The following is a 20,801-nucleotide window of genomic DNA, read 5'->3' as shown; positions in this document are numbered from 1 at the left end:
TATGTATGTGGGGTACCGAGGAATTGAACCCAGGTCTTCGTGCATGCTAGGCAAGCACTCTACCACTCGGCCAAACTCCCGGTCCCCTCTTCTTCATTCTTAATGTTGTTTCTTCATTCTTAATGTTGATTTCTTCCTTCTCTGACCAATCTTTCCTGATACTTATTTTTCTTGGCATTTCCAAATGACCCTGTTTTGGTAGATCCTTCCCTCGGCTAAATATTTGTTTTCTTGTTCATTGACTTATGCGTTTTTTGTGTGTGTCATGGGACTTGAACCCTGGGCCTGGGTATTGTTCCTGAGCTCTTCAGCTCAAAGCTACCACCCTACCCTGGAGATAAGAGTCTCAGGGACTTTAGTGCCCAAGCTGGCATTGAACTGTGATCCTCAGATCTCAGCCTCCTGAGTAGCTAGATTTATAGGCGTGAGCCACCCCACCTGGCTTTATGCTCTCATTTTTATCTCTTCCTTTTTCCCACCACTTTCCTCCGTTTTATTTCTGGCTTAGTCTGTTAAATTTTTTTCTAATTTCTTAAATTAGACCCTTAGCTCATTTGAGGGCTCTCTCATACTTCTGGTATTCTATGATACACTCCACTCTAACATCTCATCTTCCTTCCATTAACTCAGCCCGGCTTGGCAAGGTGGGACAGAGCCAGGCATGGAGCTGGGTCATCAGCCACCTCCCATAGGAAGCTCTTCCCAAGAGCTGGAAGTCAAACCAAGCCATTTGAGTTCATAGTGAACTGAGGGAGGTGGCACTCCATGACAGTGAGTTCTTGTGGCCTTGCCATCTTGCAGAATTGCAGACTTGCAGACTTGCTTCTATTTTTCAACAAATCCCCGCTGCTAAGCCAAAAGGCAGTGAGGCAGATGCTCTAGTACAGACGGAAATGAGCCAAAGCAATCAAGCAAGCTCCAGCTGGTAGCTCCAAACACTCCAGCTTCAGGCTAGGAATCATCTTGCCCTTCTCTCTGCTTTCTACCTTAAGTCGTAGGAGCACTTAGTAGTGATCCTCAAAAGCATCATAGTAGACTGTGAGTGATTAAAGGGGCTGAGAGATCATATGTTCAGCTCTCCCCTTTGTACCAAGGAGGAGACTGAGGCCCTGTTCATCCATTCTACTTCACGAAAGTGAACTTTGTCATCAGTAGAACACATTCTATGAGGCCTTGGGTTCAATCCCAGCATCAAACAACAAACCAGACCTCAGCTTCATGCAGAATGCATTCTGCTTTGAACTCTACTTTCTGGATCCTGTCTTGTGATCTTGTTTTAACTATGTTCACTTGCCTGATACCTTTTAAAACACTTAGCTGCACACAGTATATCTGTCACTTAAAAGGTCAAACATTAAGTTATAGGCTAAGAGCTACATGTTAAAGTCTTCCACTAATGTGGAAGACAAAAAGCAGGTCCTAGGAGCTCACATCTATAATCCTAGCTACTCAAGAGGCTGAGATCTAACAACTGCAGTTCAAACTCAGCCCAGGCAGTAAATTCCATGAGGCTCTCCTCTCCAATTAACCAATAAAAAGCCAGAGGTAGATCTGTGGCTCAATAGGTAGAGAACCAGCCTTGAGTAAAAAAAGCTCAGGGACAGTGCCTAGGTCCTGACTTCAAGCCATAGGATTGGCCTCATACACGTGCAGAAGACAAATGAAGATATAGAGCATCTGAAGAATGTGATAACAGTAAGACTGATTTAATATATTGAATTATGGGGCCCAGCGGTAGAGTTCTTGCCTAGTCTTCCTAGCATGCACGAAGACCCAGGTTCAATTCCTCCGTACCACATACATAGAAAAAAGCTGGAAGTGGTGCTGAGGTTAGGTGGTAGAGCTCTAGCCTTGAGAAAGTCCAAGGACAGTGCTCAGGCCCTGAGCTCAAGCCCAGGACTGGCAAAACAAAACAAAAAAACCACACACAAAAAAAACAAAAACAGAAAGCGCAAGAATAATGCCCAGGCCCTGAGTACAAGCCCACTGCCTCCCCAATATATGTATATATATTGAATTTTGTACATTATCAAACATCAACAGAGGTGATCTTATTAACCAATGAGATTATCCTAAAACAAAGACAAACCAGGACAAATGCTGGTGGCTCATACCACTAATCCTAGCTACTCAGAAGAGTGAGATATGAGGATCAAGGCTCAAAGTTTTCCCAGGCAGGAAAGTCCATATGACTTTTACCTTCAATTAACCACCAAAAAAGAAAAAAAAAGAAGTAGAGCTGTGGCTGAAGGAGCAGAGTGACAGCCCTTGAATGAAAAAGCTAAGGGGCAACACCCAGGCCCAGTGTTCAAGTGTGCAGTGTATGTGTGTACATGTGTGTGTGTGTGTGCGTGTGTGTGTGTATATATATATATACATCTAAATCTAAATTTGTTTGTGTGCGTATATATATATATATATACATACACACACGCACACAAACAAATTTAGATTTTTTTTTGGTCAGTCGTGGGACTCAAACTGTTGATGTGGGTGCTACCCCTGAGCTCTTCAGCTCAAGACTACTGCCCAACCCCTTGAGCCACAGTACCACTTCCACTTTTCTGGTGGTTAACTGGAGATAAGAGTTTCATGGACTTTAGTACTGGGATAGCTTTGAACCTTGATCTTCAGGTCTCAGCCTCCTGAGTAGCGAGGATTACAGGTATGAGTGCAGGCTTAATGGCAGTACATCCAAAGTACCTGAGCACAAGGCCTAACACAAAACCAATGCTCAATGAATATAATCAGGTGTTATAATTATCACTTTCAAAAATGTCAAAAAAGCAAACAAACCTAGGCAAAGAATAAGAAATGTATACTATTAGAAATTAGAAAAATGATATAGTCACATATGGAAATTCTTAACATATTTCTCATAACTACTATATATAACTTTATGCTTAAAAATGAAAATCTGGGTGAAGATTATTTTCTTGGAAAATAAATTGCCACATTTGACTCAAAAAAAAGCAGTTGAAAAATTCCTGAATAAACATATAGGCATGGAATAAATTGAAATGGTTATCAAGTGACTACTTCCAAAAGTGGAAGGGCCCAGATGGGCAAATTTTACACACAAGGCCCAATTATTTCCTCATGCTAAACCCTTCCAGAGCACAGGAAAGGAAGCACCTCACTTCTTTTATAAAACTAGAACAGCCTTGGAACAAATCTAAAGAAAAAAAAGCCACTGGCTCATACCCTAATCTTAGCTACACAGGACACAGAGCTATGAGGAAGGAAAAATCTGTGAGACTCATCTCTAACAATCTAAAAGCTGGAAGCAGAGCTGTGATTCAAATGGTAGATCACTAGACTTGAGTTAAAAACCTAAGGGACACCCAGACCCTGAGTTCAAGCCCCAGTATAGATACAGACATGGATGGGGACACACAGAGACAGAGACAGAGAGACAGAGAGACAGACAGACAGACAGACAGACAGACAGACAGACACACACACACACACACACACACACACACACACACAGAGGAAAACAAACAAAAAGTCAAAATGGTGGTTACACTGGGCAAGAGGGTTAGTGATTTCAGGAGAGGCTTGAGGAGCCTCTGGAGTTACTTTATGTTTTCATTTTAGCACTGAATACTCAGATGAGTCCACTTTGCTTTTTGTTTTTATTTTTGGGTTTTTTTTGTCATTCCTGGGACTTGAACTCAGGGCCTGAGCTCAGTGTCTTGGCCTTTTCCTCAAGGTTAGCACTTGAGCCAAAGTACCACTTCCAGCTTTTTCTGTGTATATGGTATCAAGGAATCGAACCCAGGTCTTTGTACATGAGAGGCAAGCACTCTACCACTAGGCCAAACTCCTGGCTCCAAGTATACTTTTTTATTTTAAAAAATCATCTATCTGAACCCACATGACCTGAAGAAGAGAAAGGCTAATAGGGAAGGCAAAGAAGGAACAGGGTCCATGTCATCTCTACCCACCAAGTAGAGGGCTGGGAGGTAAAAGGTAGGAAATTAGCCAGCACCTTGGAGGGCAGGTCCTCCATTCAGGACCTGGGCTATCTTTTGAGGTAACACCCTAGTAGGGAAAAAAAAAAAGTATATGGAGTTTCAGAGCTGCTTCTGGATGAGAATGGTGTGTGCATGGGTACTAGGTCAGGGAAGTGCTCAGGTGCTTAGAAAGGGAATGCAGAGTGACAGACATTCTGCAGAACAGAGAAGCACTTGTGCTTTGTCCCCTTTGCTTCAAAGACAACAGTCCTTGACAGGGTGTTTGCATAACTACAGGAGAGGCCAGGAGCCCCATGGACTAGATTTAATCCTAGCTTCACCACTTGTGAGCTGGAAGACTCTGGACAAGTTCTCTAATGTCAGTTAGAGAAAAGGTGTGCAAATGTGGAGCTGTACACCTGATTTCTACCAAACGTACACTAACAGCTGTTACAGCAAACTAGCACCTATATCCTAGAGCCCCGTAGTCCCACTTTCTGATATATCCCTGGCAGGAATTCATCCACATGTGCACCAAAAGACATGGGCCCTGCCAGGTGCCAGTGGCTCACACCTATAATCCCACGATCTGATGATCGTGGTTTGAAGCCAGACAGGGCAGAAGAGTCCCCATGAGTCTCTTATCTCCAATTAACCATTGAAAAAAAAAAAACAACTAGAAATGGAGCTGTGTCTCAAAGTAGGATAGTGCTAGCCTTGAGCAACAGAGCTCAGAAACAGTGCCCAGGCCCCGAGTTCAAGCTCCATGACTCACAAAAAAAAAAAGGACTAGAGGCATGGCTCAGAAATAAGAGCATCTTGCCTAGCAAGTGTAAAAACCTGCATTCAACCCCAGTACCACCAAAATAAAAAGCCAGGCACCCTAAAGGTAGTTACCAAAAGAAAGAAGCTGGAATACAACTCGTTTATACAAAGTTCAAAAATTATCAAAACCAATTAGTACTAGGCAGGGAGTATGATAACCTAAATAGAGTACAGGCAGCTCCCAGGGCTCTACTATGTTCTGGTTACACAGTTGTGAACTGAGATAAGACATTATTCTAATGTCCAGAAGTTGTGTAGATCCAGGCACAGATGGCTCACACCTATAATCCTAGCTACTCAGGAGGCTGAGATATGAGGATCATAGTTCACAACCAGCCCAGGCAGTAAAGCCCAAGATACTCTTATCTCCAACTAGAAAATACAAGTGTTGCTGTGCCTGAATTAGTAGAGTCCTAGCCATGAGGGAAAGAGCTCACGGACAATGCCCATGCCCTGAGTTCAAGCCCCACAACCAACAATGAAGTTGTATGGTCTTCTATACAAACTCTCTATGCTATATTTATTTATATAAAGAAGCCAACCTCATAAACAGAACTGATTGATAAGGATAGAGTTCCCCATAGGACTGCTAGGAAGATTAAATGAGGTGATATTAACAATGTACTTAAATCAGACCATGGCAATGTGTGCCCTAAGTGTATATCAGGACCCGTCTCTGGGTCTCCTTTCTTTACTCCTTCCCGGAGTCTCTTTTCAAGGTAGTACACGAATCGGTCTTGAGCTGAAACTCCAGGCTACTAAGCTTCAAAGGCATTAGTGAGCTTAAGCCACTTACCCAAGCTCACACTCCCCAGGGTGGTGGAGTTAGGTTCTATTGCCAAACACCTGAAGTCAGAGATGAGTTCTCTCATCAGGACCTCCAAAACAATTCTATCTTAGCATGTTGGACACACTGCCGAAATGCTGTGTTGTGTAGATTTAGAACTGAGTACTTCCAATAGATCAGGAAAAATAAAACTTGCTGTTTGCTTACATGTGGCTCATGTTTTCTGAAGACATCTTTGATTTAAAAAAAAAAAGCAAAATAAGTTGGGTACTGGTGGCTCACACCTTTAATCCTAGCCACATAGAAGACTAAGATCTGAGGATCAAGGTTCAAAGCCAACCAGATCAGACATATCAGAGAGATTCTTAGCTCTGATTAATCAGCAAAAATGTGTAAGTGGAAGTGTGACTCAAGTGGTAAAGTGTCAGCCTTGAGTGAAAAAGCCAAGATGATGGTGAATTCAAAGTCAAAGACCAGCACACACATATGCAAGCACACGCACCTACCCCAACTCTTTGACCTTGGTTTCAAACAACAACCTGGGGTGAGAAATACAGAGGAATGTATAGCCCTACTCTTCCCTAGCTCTTCTGGGTATCCTGGTGACCACTCTGTCCAAAACCATGGTTTCAGAAGGACTGGTATCTGTGGCCTGGAGAGCAGAGCAATTTCCTTCCTCGTGGCAGCTCAGAAGCCAAGCACTTTCTCACTGTGAATTCTCTCCAGGTCTGAGACATGCAGTGAGACAGGGCTGGGTCTGGGAAGAAAGAGTTGGCTGGATCAGCCTGCCCACCTCTGAGGTCTGGCTTCGGGGAGAGGAAAACAAGTTGGCCCACAGGGCTGAGGGCAGGGGCTGGTATCCAACAGCCCTGCACGAGGGCTGCCTAAGCCCAACGTACTTTCATGTCCCAGATGCCAAATTCTGTATCTGTAAACACAATGTGTTTCCTTTCTCATGCTGGGTTTGGAACTGTTATTGTTCAGTGCTTTCTTTACAGGCCCAAATGTAAGCACAGCACTGAGGACTGTGGTTTCTGAAGAGTCCTTGTCCCTTGATTTCACACACACACACACACACACACACATATACAGATGCAGTGTGGAATCTAGGCACACCCTTCAGGTGAAAGCATTCATGAAGTATCAAGGCCTGACACAGGCTGGAGCGGCAGCGTCAGAGTCAAAGCCAAGGCAGTGTGGGAGCACCTGCCTGGGAACCTTGGAGCTGAGGCTCTGGGAAAACCACATTTTCCAGGGAACCATGCTTTCTTAAATTCTTGGCATGATGGAAAGCAAAAACACCACAGCAGAACAGATGCAGGAAGGAAATGTGACAGGGACCAAACTCCAAGACTTCAGCCAAATCTGAAATCTACTCCATCAACAAGACCTTCAGCCCACAAACTTCACACCCTGTGCTCTGGACAGTAGGCAGAATGGCTCATTCCAAGCCTGTCTGCATGTATGTATGGGCACAGTATTCGTAGAAAGTATTCATTCCCCTTTTTCATGTTCGGTCTCCAGTTTCACCTGAAGAAAGGGCATCCACTTTAAACATCTGGATATCCACAGAGCCCCAACACAGCCACCAGAGCAGTGAATGCTCCAGAAATGTCCACTTCTTCATCTTCAGGCTGAGGGGCCAGGAACAAGGGAAGGTATGCAAAGACCAAAAAGGGCTAATTCTGGGGCCGGGAGTTTGGCCTAGTGGTTAAAGTGCTTGCCTAGCATGCACAAAGGCCTAGGTTCGAGTCCTTGGTACCACATACATAGGAAAAAGCCAGAAGTGGTACTGAGGCTCAAGTGGTAGAGCTCTAGCCTTGAGAAAGTCCAAGGACAGTGCTCAGGCCCTGAGCTCAAGCCCAGGACTGGCGAAAAATAAAAAAATAAAAAATAAAAAAATAAAAAGGGCTAATTCTGCCTAAGGAATTACATTGGAAAGGATTCCAGTACCATAAGATCACTTCTGGACATGGGAGGAGAGTGTGCTGTGGTTAATTAGCAATGTCTGCCCTAGTCCCTGAATGAGGGAGTGGCAACGCATTTGCTAGCTACAGTAGTTTCCCCCTCATGCAAGATGTTGCTTCCTGAGGTTCCAGTTACCCATAGTCCATCACAGTCCAAAAACATTGCACGGAAATACCCAATTCTCATTATTTTTAAACTGGGTGTCATTCACAGAATGAACAAAACTTCAAAAGTGTCCTGCTCCATCCTGCCGAGGGAGGACATGAATCAGGCCTGTCCCCAGCGTACCCAAGCTGCATAAGCTACTTGCCTGTTAGCCACCTATATCTATGTGGCACATCCCAGTACTTAGGCCCAAGTAACCCTTACTTTATTTGATAATGGCTCCTAATGCTGGGCAACAGTCGCTTACACCTATAAGCCTAGCCACTCAGAAGACTGTGAGCTGAGAAATGAGATTCCAAACCAGTCTATACTGAGAAGTCCAGAAAGCTCTTCTCTCCAATCAACCACCAAAAAGCCAGAAATGGAGCTGTGGCTCAAGAGATAGAGCACAAACCTTTAGCAAAAAAGCTAAGGGACAACACCGAGACCCTGTATTGGCACAAACGAAAAAGGTGTATGGGCAGGGAGAATTCTCAAGAGCAAGGGAAGTGATGCTGGAGAATCAGAAGGAGCAGAAGTGGAGGTATGGCTCAAGTAGTTGAGTTAGCTGTGAGCAGAAAAAGCTGAGAAAGGGCATGAGGCCTGAGCTCAAGCTCTCATACTGTTTCATGTATACACACACACACACTCTTGCGTGCACACATACATGTACATGAGCGCATACACACACATACAGATCAGTCTTCAAGTGAAAAAAACTTCCAGTATAATATTTTGATAGTTTTATTATGGTATAATGTTATAATTATACCATTATATTTTTAATTATTGCTTTTTTTTCAGTTCCAAGTCTGAACTCATGTCCTTATGCTTGCTTGCTTGGGTGGCTGGCATTCTGCTATTTAAGTCATGCCTCTAACCTACCATTTTGCTGTTTATTTTGGAGATGGAGTCCTATAGACTTTTCTTCCCAGACTAGCTTCAAACCATAATCCTCAAATCTCAGCCTCTTGGGTAGCTAGGATTACAGTTGTGGATCAGTGGCACCTGGCTTATTAGAGTCTTACAATGCCTAATCTATAAACTGATCTCTAAAAAAAATACCGGATTTTTAAAAAATACAGTATAGTCAGGCACTGGTAGTTCATGCCTGCAGTCCTAGCTATTCAGGAGCCTGAGATCTGAGGATCATGGTTCAAAGCAGGCCTGTGCAGGAAAGTCTATGAGACTTATCTCCAATTAACCACCAGAAAACTGTAAGTAGAGCTGTGGCTCCAAGTTGTAGAATGCTAGTCTTGAGTGAAAAAGCTCAGTGAAAGTGCCCAGGTGCTGAGTTCAAGCCGCATGACTGGCAAAAAATAAAATAAAATAAAATCACAGTATATAGATAAGGCTCAGTACTACTGAGATTCAGACATACACTGGGGATCCTAGAACTGACTCCCAGAGGGTTAGAAGGGAATGACTGTACTCACCACAGCCACTCCAAGCAGGGACAGGGGAAATTAGAAGCTTGTTACTGGTAACAGACCCAGCACCAAAAAGTGTCACTGTAAGACTTCACTTACAGACTGTAGCACAACCCACAGGCCCTCAAGGAACTAAAGGATCCAGCTCATTTCCTTATTTAGGACCCCGTTATTCAAAAGCTGCTCCTTTAAGAAAATCCCTGTGGTCCTACAGATTGTCTAACTTATGTGTGGAACCTCTGGAATGTGTGAAAATTGGACATAACAACTAATAACTTCTCTTATCTATAAGCAAAAAAAAAAAAAGACCCAAGGAAAAAATTTAGAAAATCCAGTGACAGTATCAGCCAAGAAGAGGCATGGATGGGCCCCCACACTAAAATGTGACCACATGAACAAGGAGCCAAGACCTCCCTCAGTCCTCCAGGGAGACTGCCTTCTAAGCATTATCTTCCAGCCAGCACCAGCCATGGCAGGGTGTGTTGTGTGTTACTCGCTGCCTTGTAAGGTTCTGACCCAACAAATGTACAGGCATAGAAAAGCTACCCTTTTACATATGCTGAAAGTCTCCTCTACTCTGTGTCTCTCCTCAGTTGTTACTTGCCTAAGTGTGCTGCCACATGAATTCGCTAGTGTGTGAATCTAACAGCAGACAGCCCCCAGGGATCTTTGGAATGATTCCAACTTAGCCAAGGAAGAATACACTCTGGCATTCCTTGGCAGTACTACTGAACCTCCAATACACCTGTCCCCTCAGATGACATCGCCTCTTGAACTGCTGAGTGCCAACAGCTGTCTCTGGAAGAAATATCCATCATGAAGAGATCATGGGGAAAGGGCTTAAATGTTGAGAGAAAAAGACTCAGCCAAGACATCCCATGTCTCATCCATCCTATAGCCATAGCACCTACTCTAGCAGGAGGTAGAACCAGCAGAAAGTAACACAGGTACACTTCCTGAGCCCACATCCAGGAAGGGCCCAGTATTACTGCAGATGAGAACTTGGTGCTGTACTTGAGGGTTGGACGGACTCATATAAAGTAACTCTTTAAAGGAAAATCAAAATGTACGTGTGAGCTTACAAGGGAACTTTTAGAGTAAGGATACAGGAATGCAGCACTGAGTTCAGTACACTCCACCAGACAAACCTCACGGTAGCAGACAGCTCTGAGGCTCACTTACTCAAGCACCATTCAGAACCACTGCCCCTCAAAGTCATTTATAATGAGCCATGGCTTTCACGTGATCAGCCTTTAAAACAAATGTTGCCGATACCCCTGCCTCTTTTCAATTTTCCCTGCAGACATGTCCACGCTTTGTCCTGTGTGCACACAAACTGCCGTTTGGTGGCAGATACATCTGTTTTTGAAAAGCTTCGGTTCCTTGTAGCAACCTGATTAATTGAACAAAAGTACATAGAAAGCACCTCATACAATGTCCAATGTTTGGTACGAGTTTTTTTTTCCGTTTTTTTGGTCAGTCATGGGGCTTGAACTCTAGGCCTGGGCTCTGTCCCTGAGCATTTCACCTCAAGGCTGCTGCTCTACCACTTTGAGCCACAGCACCACTTCCAGTTTTCTGGGAGTTAATTGGAGATAAAGAGTCTCATGGAGTTTAGTGCCCAGGCTGGCTTTGAACCACAATCCTCAAATCTTAGCCTCCTGAGTAGCTGGAATTACAGGCTTGAGCCACTAGCACCCGGTTTGTGGTTTGACAACCACCTATGACTGACATTCTCAACTCTGCAGTCTCCAGCCACCCAGACCAACACACCACACCTTCCTAGGCTGTGGACACCACAAGGGCTCCCAGACCACAGGCAGAATGCGGTGCATCCCTCTCCACATGTTAGGCTTATATCCTGAGCATTTCAAAAGCCCACAGAGACCTCCCATCTCCCTCAAATGAAAGGCGCTGCAGAAACTCAAAGTCTGATTATCACTTCTAAAAGGAAGAGGGGGAAAATACTGGCTCACAAATATCTGTACTTGTTCATCCACAGATAAAGCTGTTTTATAATCCAGTTCCCTAGAGAGCCATTTATTTTGGTGAAGCCAGTGTGCATAGCAGACATTATAGAAGCCATCAAGATAACACAAGTAACAACCCAGTGGACTTTTGAAGTGTAAACATAAAAGTCTATTAAGAATACAATGTTGGTTTAATCCCAAGACAAAAAATTTACTTAATGAAAAGCACAACTCATCTCAAGGAGGAAATATCGATACCAGCTGTGAGCAGAAAATGAAGGGATTCCTTCCAGGGAACATCTGAATTGCAACCCGGTGCCTTTCCAATATTTACTCTGGACATAAAGTCTCAAATATTTTTGTGAGGATCTCATTTTTCTCCAGAAGGAGGAGAAAGATCAGAGAGGAGTCTGGACAGGACTAAAGGAGAGCTTGCCTGGCAGAACCTGTGATATACAGATCCACCCCAGAAGGCTTTCCCTCACCAACTTGCCTCCCTTCTCTTGGGTATAGGTGGGTGCAGTCTCCTAGCCCGGAGGTTTCTGGTCGCTCACATGATAATAAGGACCCCAGCAGTCAGCTGCCACAGACCAGCAGAGATTCATGACACTCATGAGACCAAGTACATGCCTAGAGCCCGACATTCATTTTCCTCTTTGTAGCAATAACATTTTTAAGCCACTTCTTGGATTTCCCCTTCCCCAATATATTCTGGCAAAAATCAGCAGGCTAATGAGCACCCAGGTGGGAAGAGAGCTTTTTAAAGGAGGATTTTCTGATTACCAGCAGTTTCGCTACTTTCAAGAACTACCACTGGCCCTGAAATCCAGACTTGGTTATCTGTGCACATACTTAGGACACTGTGTAAGGAGATGAATGCAAGTCCAGCCTGGGAGAATTTAGAAAAAAACTAGACTCAATATGAATTTTTTTTCTGGAGAAGTAACTCAGTGGTAACAGTACTTTTCAGAGTATGCATGACTACCTAGGATCCTCCCCCAGTTCTGACACCAGAAGAGACCAACCCATCATGACATATGATGATGGTGGGAACCCACCAACCATACTGAATCTTGCTTCCCTTACAGGTACCTCCCAGCTCCCACCAGCATGCTGGCCAAGAAAGAGGAGAGGAAAGCAGGAATATAACATAATAATAATCCAACCCAATACAATGCAGCATATTTTAGAAACCACCCTCAGTCCTAACAGGATATGATAGGTTATCCCATCTTTTCTCCTGTACCTGGGTAAAGAACATTCATTCATCCACACATTACTCCTCCACCCATTCTACCGAGAGGCAGCAGAGCAGCTAAAACAAAATAAAGCGTGAACATGAGGGCAGATTCCCAACTTTACCTACAAGCTATGGCTTTGGGCAAACCATGTGATGTCTCTAGGCCATGGTTTCCTCATCTCTGAAATAAGAGCAATAATAGTGTCTCTTATTAGCATACTCACAATGATTAAATAACTAAATTAATATAAGTGCTTGGCAAAGAATAAGCCCTTAAGGGTTAATCAACATAATGACAGTAATTAGAACAATTACTATGACTATTAAAAACATACACTCATCCACAGCTTTGTGCCAGGCTGTGGACTAGGCAGCAAATCATTTTAGCCTTTTGATTTTACAAGGTTCTTTAGTGGGGCATTGGATTTCTCAGGGCTACACCTCAAATATAACTTCCCTCACTTGCCAGGCATGAGTGTGAGGCCAAGCACCTGAGTATTTAGACAGACCCCTCCCACCCTCCTCCAAGCCATGTTTAAACAATTATGAGCATTATGTTGCAGGTACCCATGACCATAGGAGGCCAGCTCAGCACGGTGCTCATCTTGCAGAGGCATCTTTTGTATGCGTTTTGGGTTACAGCTGGGCAATGCAAAGCCATAGAGTCGCAAAACGAGTTTTCATAAGCTCAACCTGTCACAAACCAGGCAAGGGCTCATGCTGACATCCCCACAGTAAGATGAAACAGCATGCTTCGTCAGGCACTAAATACTACCACAACTCCAACGTCAAGGGGACATTGATTAAAACTGATGTCAACAATTTATGAAACACAATATGGTCTTCAGATGCTCTTTTTGGGAAAAAGGAAAAAAAGAAAAAGGGTGTGGGAGGGCCCAGCAACCCAGGTGGTTTAAAACTGTTCATATATTTTTCCCCTTAAACGTATACCCTCCCTCCACCATGCATGGGTGCTCCTTAACATAGTGATTGTAAATGCACATATGTATGGAAGCATGCGAACACTGCTGATACATATGGGCGGAAGAAAGTATTTAGTTATTCCACTGAGAACTGTTGAGGCTGTAACCTTATACATAGTCCTGTCTTTCAGATTGTTCCAAGGGTTGGCTTCCTCCCCCCAGAAGAAATAAAACAATTGTTATTTAAAATAAAGCTGATCTTTACAATGGCTCACACTTATTCTGTAGACAAAGTAAAATGAACACTAGACCAATGAAAGTAAAATGTGTATATCTTAGTAATCTGTAAATACCTCAGACCTATAGAGATTTCTAGCCAAATAACATCAACATATGGGGGAGGGGGATGGGTAGAGGCTAGCTGAGGGAAGTAAGTCATTTAAGTCTTTTATAAGTTATGTTTGATTATTTTTAAAAGGAAAAATTAAGAATGCCATCATGACAATGCATCATTTTTTTTTAAGATTGAATTTTGAAATCTAAAAAAAAAAAAATAGGAAAAAGAAAAACCCATGGTGCTCAGCCTGAGTGGTAAATGGTCAGGGCAGCTTGACTTTACTGTCAATGGTGAAAAATTCTCAAGATGGGATTATGTTTGGTGGAAAAATCTTGAGTTGCTGATAGACAAAGGTAGTGTCTCAAGGATTTATTAATGCTTTTTCATTGCTCAGTGCCCTTCAGTATCTCAGAACACTGGTCAAACACTAATTCATTCACATATCTTCACTACTCGGCCTTTTCATAAAACGCTCGACCTTTCATTGTAAATCACTCCTAAATGCTCCTTGCTGGCTTTCTCTTTTACAGAATCATGGAAAAATCACTAAGACTTCAATTAAGACTTTATGGGAATTTCAATCTGATGTTCCCAGCTATATCTACAAGGTATCAGAACATCTATTCAAAAAGGAAACTATAAATAACTTTAACAGAGTTGAATTGGCTTTGCTTTTATGAAATGACTGAATAATTGGCAAGATTTAAAAATACTTTAACTTAGAGTTAAAATAGCTTCAGTTAAAAAAACAGAAAAAAATATTGTTAGCCGATCATTTGTCATGTAGATTATGTACTTATTAGGCTTAATTAACTTTTTGAACAAAAACTGCTGGCTAATTACATTAGTTAATATGTTGATTGCTCAATTGGGCCAAAAAAAAAAAAAGCCAATCCAATTTGTGCATAGTTAGTGCTTTGATGGAAAGGCAAAAATCCTTAACTACAGAGATTCTTTTAAGTATACTGCCATTATTATAAGAAATGGAGGTTACATCTTCATATCCCAAGTGACAGAAGCGGGTGGATGATGAATCAGAACAATACCAACTCCAGGAGAAGTCTTCAAACCAGTAACATTTTACCATCACATCTAACTCCCCCCGCCTCAACGTATTCACTCCAATTTGTCCAATTAAGCCCCGCTGGAGAACACACAAAGTCATCTTTGCTATGCATATACAAAATAAAACTGATAGCAAAACCCTGGGAAGCCCTTCAAATGTCAATAAAGGGTTTTTTATGCACAAAAGGAAGCAAAGAAAAGAGGAAAGGGAGAGAAGAGATGGGAAAAACCAACAATTCCCCGAGTTGAGCAGATCAAAGGAAATTTATTCTCCAAGACCACTAAATCCGGGTGTAACTTTTCTCTGTAGAATGGTGAAATGTCTCCTCACACGGGAGACTAGTTCTGTCTTTTGATAAAGGATGTACAATTACATCTGCAAAAACCAGACATGAGTGTGAAAATGGAGGCCGAGTCATGCAGCCAGAGGAGCAGGCATCTGTGGACTGGGCCCTCGCCTGGGACTCAGTGTCGACTGACCCTCCAAGACATGTTTTCCATTCGCTTGCTCAAAAAGTCTCCATCCACAGTCGTGAGGCACAGACTATTCAACAACAACATGACACAATTAATCAGAACCAGACCTCAAAACGTGTGTTTGTGGGGACCAGCAAACTTTGCAATGTGTCTCTGAGGGTGAAGTAATTGAAGATACTCAAAATGACTGGCATGGGGAGGGTAGGGGAAAGAAAAAAGTCTGTATGCCCACAAAAGATACACACCAAATGGTGCATTTATACTATCTAAACGGTTTGTTACAACCAATGTAGGTCTTCAAATTTTACATCTCATACTGAAAATCTCTCATTCATCTGCTCCAACTAACTTGCACAACTGAGAAGCAGAACTTTTTTTTTGGTCTCCTCTTTCTGACCCAAGCGTATTCACTGGTGCTTGGCTGGTTTTGTCATATTTCTCTTTTAGGAATCGAAAACTCCATTAAAATCGAGACACTGGGGCCTTAGTTAATTCAAAACTGTTCAATTTCATAAAACCCTGAAGCTACCATTTAAAAAAAAATCTGGTATACTTTTTTTAGACCAGGATTGAATTAGTTTAAAATAGTTACTGAATCTTTGTAATCTGTAGATAGTAATTAATTGAAATTACATCACTCTCCTTTTGCTAACACAAACACGCTGTTCAAAAGAGGAGACTTTTTTTTTTCCAAAACCATAAAAAGACAAATAGAGTGAAGGAGTTATTCGTCGGGCACCACGGTGGCTCCAAATTGCAGAGTTCTCTGCCATCTCTCAAGGGATTAGTACTGGAACTTCCCCGGGGCAGGCCCAGGGTCCCCAACCGCGCACCCAGCTTCGACCCTAGGGAAAGGATGGGGGCTGGGGAGGTGGAGGTGAATCCCCAGGACTAGGCAGACGGAGAGGTAGCCAAAGAATCGGTTTCCGTTTGGATCTGGGATTAAAGAAACCTGTTGCCAAATTATTCCTGAACCCCCACCGCCCCCTCCACACCCCCGAAGCATTTCTCTAGCTGCAACCCGGCTTCTCAGAGGGCACGCAGGGATAGGGCGCACACCCCGGCGTACATTCGTCCTGCCACGCGAGCGAGTGACCGCTCTCAACCCTCCCGAGTCCCCAGACCGACGACCCCGAACGCCTCTCAGGGTTCTCCCCTAGGCTTCCGGCAAGGTTTCCGCCACCGGCAATCCTCCAACGCACCCCGCGGCTGGAGGCCCGGGGGGAGCCTCCCGCGTCCCCACCCGTCGCCCGCGGCGCCCCACTCACCCACGCACTCGTTGGCCTCGCGCGCAGTGGCGCGCTGCCAGGGCCGGTCGTAGTGGAAGGGTTTGCAGCGGTCGCACTCCGGGCCGGCGGTGTTGTGCCTGCAGTCGCACACCAGGCTGTCGTCCCGGTCGCGCACGCAGCGCGCCGCGTGGCCGTTGCACTTGCAGCGTCCGCCCACCTGCAGGTCGGACACCGCGTAGAAGTACGAGTCGCGCGCCAGCTCCGAGTCGTCCTCATTCTCGTCGCCGAACGTGTGCAGGCGGCTGAAGGCCACGCGGATGTCGGTGGCCGTGACCCAGTCTTGCAGCACCGGCGAGTTGTCGAAGTCGTGCGCCGAGGGCCGCCCGTCCAGAGTGCTGAAGGCGATCAGGCCGCCCGACAGCGGGCGCATGTCGGTGTGCGAGTCGGTGCACACGGCCTCCTGCTCGTTCTGCTTGGTAATGGGCGCGCGGTGCGGCCGGTTGTACATCTTGCGGCACTGCGTGGAGTAGAACTGGAAGGGCACCCACGTGCGCCCGTAGTCCATGGACTTGTAAATGGCCATGGACTCGGGCCGGGGCGAGCAGAACTGTAGGCTCACGTAGGTCACCTCAAACTTCTTGCCGAGCGACAGTGTGAGCGTGACGTTGTGCGGGAACTGCAGGTAGTTCTCCGACTGCCAGCACGTCAGGTTGTGCGGGTTGTTGAGGTCGGTGAGGAAGGCGGGCGGGTGCGCCTTCTTGGGGTCCGAAGCGTTGCAGAGGTGGCACGAGCGCAGCCGCTCCTCGCCACGCTCGCTCACCACGCAGTAGCGCGCCGGGGGCCGCCCGCAGGTGCTGGACACGCGCACGTCCTTGCCGAAGGCCGCATTGACAAAGTCCGGGATGCAGCGGCGCGGGTGGCCGTTCTCATCCGAACAGGGGTCGGGCTGCGCCGCTTGACCGGCGAACATGCTGAGCCCGGGCCCGCCGCGCACCGCGCCCACCAGGCACGCCACGGCCACCAGCGCCGCCAGCGCCTCCCCCACGGCGCGCATCATGCCGCGTCCAGCTTGCCCCAGCCGCGCCGAGGAATCCGGTCCGCCCGCCGCACACGGCGCCTGCCTGCGGAGAGAAGGGGAGCCGCGCTCAGCCCGCCCGCCCCGCGCCCTCTACCCCGAGGCACGGCGGCCGGCGTGCGGGGGCGCGCGTGAACCGGGATTCCCCCGCACCCACTCCGCGGCCGAATACCCGCCTCGCTCCCCCTCGAGTCCCCGGGGCAGGCAGGCGGTCTGGGGAGCCTCGAAAGCCTGCGCCGCCCCGCGCCCTTGCTTCCCCGCCGGCCAGCCGGGAGCAGCGGGCGAACGCTTGGCTTTCCCGCCGCCTCCACCTCCAGGCCGCCCGAAGGGTATGCCCTCTCCTCTCGAGGGTCCTCTGCCAACCTGCTCACAACCCAAATCTGGGGAGCAGAAAAATTAGGGGGGGGGGTCCTCCAACCCCGCTCACCTTCCTCCCGCAACCTGGGCTCTCTCTCAGCTGTTCCCCACCAGAGACTCCGCGTTCGGGACTTTACCTCTAGCGAAGGTTCAAAAAAAAAAAAAAAGAAAAGAAAGAAAAGTTTTCTGGGCCCGGCTCGGGGAGCCCGCGCGCCGGACGCCGGAGAAGCTCTCACAGGCTGCTAGCGGCGCGTCTCGTCTCAGCGCGGGCTTGCCAGCTCCATGCCCGGCGCGGCCGCCGCTGCCCCGGCCCCGGTCCCGGCCGCCGCCGCCGCCGCCTCCTCTCGCGCTCCGGTGACGACGCGGCGGTCCGGCTCCCGCTGCGGTCGGAGTGCTGCCCTGCCCGCGCCCGGGGCGCACACACACTCACGCTCGCTGGCGCGCACTCACACACGCACGCACGCCCCCGAAGGCTCCGGCGCTGCTGCTGCTCCTCCGCCGCCGCCGCTGCCGCCGCCGCCACTCGCGCTAGGAATGGGGGGCGGAGGGGAGCGCGGGGGCGGGGCCGCCGGGCGGGGCGCCGGCCAATAACGTGGGCGAGCAGCCGCCTGCATGCGAGGAAAGTTTTCGCCCCGGGAAAGAAGAAAGTTAAAGGGAACCGGCCCGGGAGGCAGAGAGAGAAGGAGCGCGGGCGGATAGGAACCCGGGAGCCCGAGAAAGAGCCCGAGACAAAGAGAAAGCGAAGAGGAACGCCCGAGGAAACCCCGGAGAGGGGGCAGGGCCCGCGCGCACCCCGTGGTGAGGAAGGGGAACAGGCCCGAGGTCGTCAGGCCTGGCCAAGGCCCTCCCGCACTGCCCCGCCACCCCCGCGCCCAAAAGACCGCGCGGGACGGGAGGGGGCTGCTTCGCTCCCCTCCCCCTAGTCCCAGCTGAACACATCTGTCCTGGGTTTTCTTTGCCGCACCGAGGTCGCATTTTCCTCCAACCCAGTCTGATAACCCGGGTGGCACACGCACAGGGCCGTGCCCTTGTAAGGAACGCAACCCTTGGTTGTGAGCAAGGGAAGGAGGCTGGGATCTCTGCCCGCTCCGTTCCCGCTTGGACAGTTCCCTATCAACTGTCTAGGGCCTGTCTGTCCGGAACACTGTTCTTCCTCGAGGCAGAACTGTGGAGGGCAGGAGGCTAAACGGGGCGGGGGGATGGCAGGGCAGCACCTGGATCTTGGCCAGTGCCACTTGCAGACGTGTTTGCCAAGCCTCAGACGTGTAAAAAGCCCAGTCCTCCTCAGATCTCCTAAAGCCAGATTGCTGGCGCTTGTGTTTCTATGGGTGTTACAGATCTCCAGGCATCTCGCCGCGCCCTCCCCAAACACTTTTTCAAAGAAATAATTGACCCTGTTTCACAGGTGAGGACACCGAGATCTCATGAGCTTGAAGAAGCCATGCTCTCCCAGCTGATAAACATCAAATTCAGGCATAGAAATTTAAGCTCCTAGCCAAGGCGAGTTTAAGGCAGAATGTTGAGAACCCCCTCAAAAAGAAGAAACTTAGCCAGGTACCAGTGGTTCAAGTCTAGTTACCTAAGAAGCTTAGAGCAGAGGATCTAGGTTCAAAGCCAACCTGGGCAGGAAAGTCCATAAGGCTTCTATCTACAATTAACTACAAAAAAAAAAAAAAAAGCCAGAAATGGAGACGTGGTTCCAATGTGCTAGCCTTGAGCACAAAAGCTCAAGGATGACACCCATCCCTGAGTTCAAGCCCAGGAACTGGCACAAGGGGAGGGAGGGAGGGAGAGAGGGAGGTCTCCTTCCCTCCCACCACACTTGTCAAATGGATAACCCCCACCACCACCACCTTTGTGTGGTCTCATAGAGCATCCTCAGCACCACCCAGTTACTTCTGGACTCATTCTTGGTCACCTTAACAAAAGGACTCAGGACTGGGACAGTACCCTTTGGCCATCTTGCTATGGTTCTGGCCCATGGGTTTGCATTTTGCCTCCTGCATTACCAGCATGTCTTACTGGTATTTTTATAAGCCCTGAACACCAACCAGTGCCTCAGGGCTGATCTGACCCAGCCCAGACTTCATGGAAGAAGGCCTTCCCCAGCATCCTGAAAAGAAAGCGCTGGCCACCCAAGCCAGCTCTTCCAGGGAGGGGAGCTCACCACAGCCCAAGGAAATAAATCCCTTTCATTGTAGGACAGCCTGGATTCCCAGCCTCTCCTTGGGGAGCACTTCAGCTTTGCCTGCCTGTGAGGGTTACCACTCCTTGCTGTTTGTTTATGCCTTGCCTTATGGCAGAAAGGCTTTCAGGTGACTTACAAGGGTACTTAAAATATGGCAAAATAACATAAATTAAAAGTGAAGTGAAAGGAAATAAATATTTAACCATCGTGGACTGCAAAATCCCAATTGTATATGGAAAGGCGGCAGACACTTAGGACACATTTTGGAGACAGAGTGCTTAGGTTCAAATGCTGCCTCAGTTGTGTGACCTGCCAAAGCCTTTGTATCTTTTTATACTCCAGCTTCCTCATCTTTAAGACAAGGTTCTAAGTCATGGGGTTGTGAGAACTGAGGAAGTAGGCAGAGAATATTAGTTCATAACACATAGTGCATACTTAAATGTACTTTCACATATATGCCTGTATAAATATACAGAAAGCCAGGCACACGAGAGATATACAAGTATGAGTTACCAGTATTAAATTCTTGGAACAATACAGAAATTTCAGATTATTTAAAGAACATTTCAATTACATAGACATTCCTGTCATATAAAATGAAAACAGAAAATTGGAAAAACACACATAGTATTAATGTCATTTTTACTTTTCAAAAAGTATGCTGTGAGAGCAAGAGAAGGGGTGACACTGTCCAAAAAGAAATGTTACTTTTTGCCCAATTTATATAACTGTAACCCCATCACCTTTGTAATAACAATAAAAATAATTTTAAGTATGTTATGCAGAAGTTAGATCTACAATATACTGGAACATGATAAATTATACAA

The 20,801-nt window shown here is 46.7% G+C and overlaps 1 protein-coding gene across 2 annotated transcripts in view; it reads right to left on the bottom strand.

Annotated features, from left to right (window-relative positions):
* Ntn1 (netrin 1) overlaps positions 1 to 18,252 on the bottom strand; it is a 163,619-nt gene extending 145,367 nt beyond the window's left edge. The window contains exons 1-2 of one of the 2 annotated variants that reach the window (XM_090349524.1): positions 17,857 to 18,252; positions 16,394 to 17,475 (exon numbers count right to left, since the gene is read on the bottom strand). In XM_090349524.1, coding sequence (XP_090205650.1) covers positions 16,394 to 17,411 — 1,018 coding nt within the window. In that variant the 5' untranslated portion in view covers positions 17,412 to 17,475; positions 17,857 to 18,252. The remainder of the gene's footprint in view (positions 1 to 16,393; positions 17,476 to 17,856) is intronic. The other variant, XM_090349526.1, reaches the window with a different exon arrangement.
* Positions 18,253 to 20,801: the final 2,549 nt, after the last annotated feature.

The sequence above is a fragment of the Megascapheus bottae genome, chromosome 17, assembly GCF_031878675.1.
Source record: "Megascapheus bottae isolate mThoBot1 chromosome 17, mThoBot2.hap1, whole genome shotgun sequence".
In the NCBI taxonomy this organism is placed as follows: domain Eukaryota; kingdom Metazoa; phylum Chordata; class Mammalia; order Rodentia; family Geomyidae; genus Megascapheus; species Megascapheus bottae.
The sequence above is the reverse complement of the archived record's forward strand: the minus strand, read 5'-3'. Positions and strand labels throughout refer to the sequence as shown.